The 2,228-nt window shown below is 37.3% G+C and overlaps 1 protein-coding gene across 2 annotated transcripts in view; it reads right to left on the reverse strand.

The window, feature by feature from the left end:
* Galntl6 (polypeptide N-acetylgalactosaminyltransferase like 6) overlaps positions 1–2,228 on the reverse strand; it is a 1,048,694-nt gene that overhangs the window by 110,655 nt on the left and 935,811 nt on the right. For both annotated transcript variants that reach the window (XM_031339868.1, XM_031339869.1), the window contains one exon: positions 327–444. In XM_031339868.1, the coding sequence (XP_031195728.1) occupies positions 327–444 (118 nt within the window). The remainder of the gene's footprint in view (positions 1–326; positions 445–2,228) is intronic.

Genomic DNA, 2,228 nt, shown 5'->3' on the forward strand with positions numbered 1-2,228 from the left:
CTTTGTTTTTTGGAGGGGAAACTGGGAATGGAGAAATTTACATGTAAATAAAGAAAATAAAAACAAAACAACAACAACAAAAAAAACCACTCCAGGATGAATGCCTCTGACAGGTGAGCAGTAGGTGTAGGTATATAGAGTTGCTCACCTATAAACAGAAGTGTGAATGTAGCATGCCCGTGTCTCACCATAACACTGGAAGGAATTCATGTCTCTTGTAAAAGATCCCTTGGGAGTCATAGCTCCAACACAGATCACAAAGGAAAGTGACAAGTTTTATCAGAATTGTCTGTAAGTACAGAGTGAGGATGATCTGGGTGTCTTACCTTAAAAGAGATTTCATACTGTTCTCCTCCCCAGATTTCCAAGCCTGTGTCATAACCACCCAGTTCCCAAAACCACTTTCGATCCACGGCAAAGAGACCTCCAGCCATAACTGGAGACCTGGAAGACACAAGAGAAACAACATTTAAAGGACTATGAACATCAAAAGCAGTCGTAGTTTGCTTTAAAACTCACAATCTAGTTTAGTGCTCAAATAATGTCATTTTCCAGCATGGCTATCTATAGCAAATGTAGACTTCTTATTGCATTTCCTATTGAAGTGGGTGTGGGAAAGGAAGCTATGTGAATATTAAGATTGCAATTCAGGTTCTGACATAGCAAAGAGCCTTCAGAATCACACTTGGCCACCTGGTTATCACCAGAGAGAAATGCATTAATATTAATCTATTGGAAAATATTACTCAGTTTTGTGGCCTTTTCTTAAGTTAAGAGAGGTCTTTTACCATCAGAAAGAGTGGCAGTAAAAATGTTAGAGGCAATGTCTTTGATTTAATGTCTTACATGTAATAATTGAGCATCTATCTACTGTATACAGTTGGTGTCCTATTTAGAGACTACTAAATAGAATAGAGTAAAGTAAGATTTTAAAACAAAGTTTTGTTCATGTGTGTGTCTACCTATGTATGGGTATGTGCACATGAGAGCAGGAGACAGTGGATTCCCGAAGAGGGAGTCAGTTGCCACGGTCCTGGAATTACAGATGGTTGTGATTCCCCCTGACAGGATCTGAGAATTGAACTCTGGTTTTCTAGAAGAGTAGATGGACTCTGAACTGCTGACCCTTTTCGCTAGCCCGAAGAGAAATAGTTTTGAGGGTGTAGATTTTGTATAATTGGCAAGATCAAAGATTTAAAAGAAAGATGTATGTCTCTCTCCTAGAAACGTGCCCAGGGTATATACAGAGTCTCATGTTACTTTTACATTTTGTTAGAAATACAGATTTTGGAGTCAGATGTCCCTTACTTTATTTTTCTCTCCAGCAGCCTGCTGCCACCCCCATTTTCTGCACACAGCATTTCAAAGTGGAGTTGCAATTGTAGCTGGAGCAAATTAAGACTATAACTTGGTGCAAATTCCCAGTGAATATATCACTGTAATTGTAACTTTTACTTCTGCAGGGATGGGTTAAAAGTCACTAGCAGTTTTGAGTTTTAGAGATATTTGAGAGATGAAATCCTGCAATTATTTAATTGTAAATAGATTTCTTGTAGACAACAAAATAGGCACAATAATCTTGTTTAGAAATGATGTTATAAAACATTTGAATAGTATATTTTAGGTTAACCTGTCTATAAATTAAATCCAAATGAACCCATCAATTACTAAGAGTCTTGAAATTTATGAGGATAATTCTATATTTATTTGTTCTTGCTGTTCTATCAGGTTTTTTTGCATCATGTTTTGTAGCCCTGTTAATAGAGCAGAAATATTTGGAATTTTTTGTGCTTTTGATGAATTGCCTCATTATAACTAGGAAATGGGTTTTATTATTTCTCCTGATATTCTTTGCTCTGTCATCTATTCTGTGTCATTATAATAACAACTCTTGTTTCCTTATGGTCTCCAGCTCTAGTAATTATAACCTTTTCTGACTTTTAACTTTAACCATTGGTATGTTCATACTAAACGTGGGTTTCTGGGTTTCTGATGTAGCTCAGTAGGTATAGCTATGGTCTAACATGCATGGAGTCTGGGGCTAGATTCCAGGTACCATCTCTAATCAGGGCTTGGGAGGTGGAGGCAGAAGGGTCAGTTCATGGTCATGCTCAGCTGTGTAATGAGTGTAGGCCAGTTTGGCCTACATGAGGACCTTTCCTCTCTGTCTCCCTGCAAAACTGGGTTTCTTATAAGTAGAGTACATATATATATATATATATATATAT

This window comes from Mastomys coucha, unplaced genomic scaffold (assembly GCF_008632895.1).
Source record: "Mastomys coucha isolate ucsf_1 unplaced genomic scaffold, UCSF_Mcou_1 pScaffold22, whole genome shotgun sequence".
NCBI classification, from domain to species: Eukaryota; Metazoa; Chordata; class Mammalia; order Rodentia; family Muridae; genus Mastomys; species Mastomys coucha.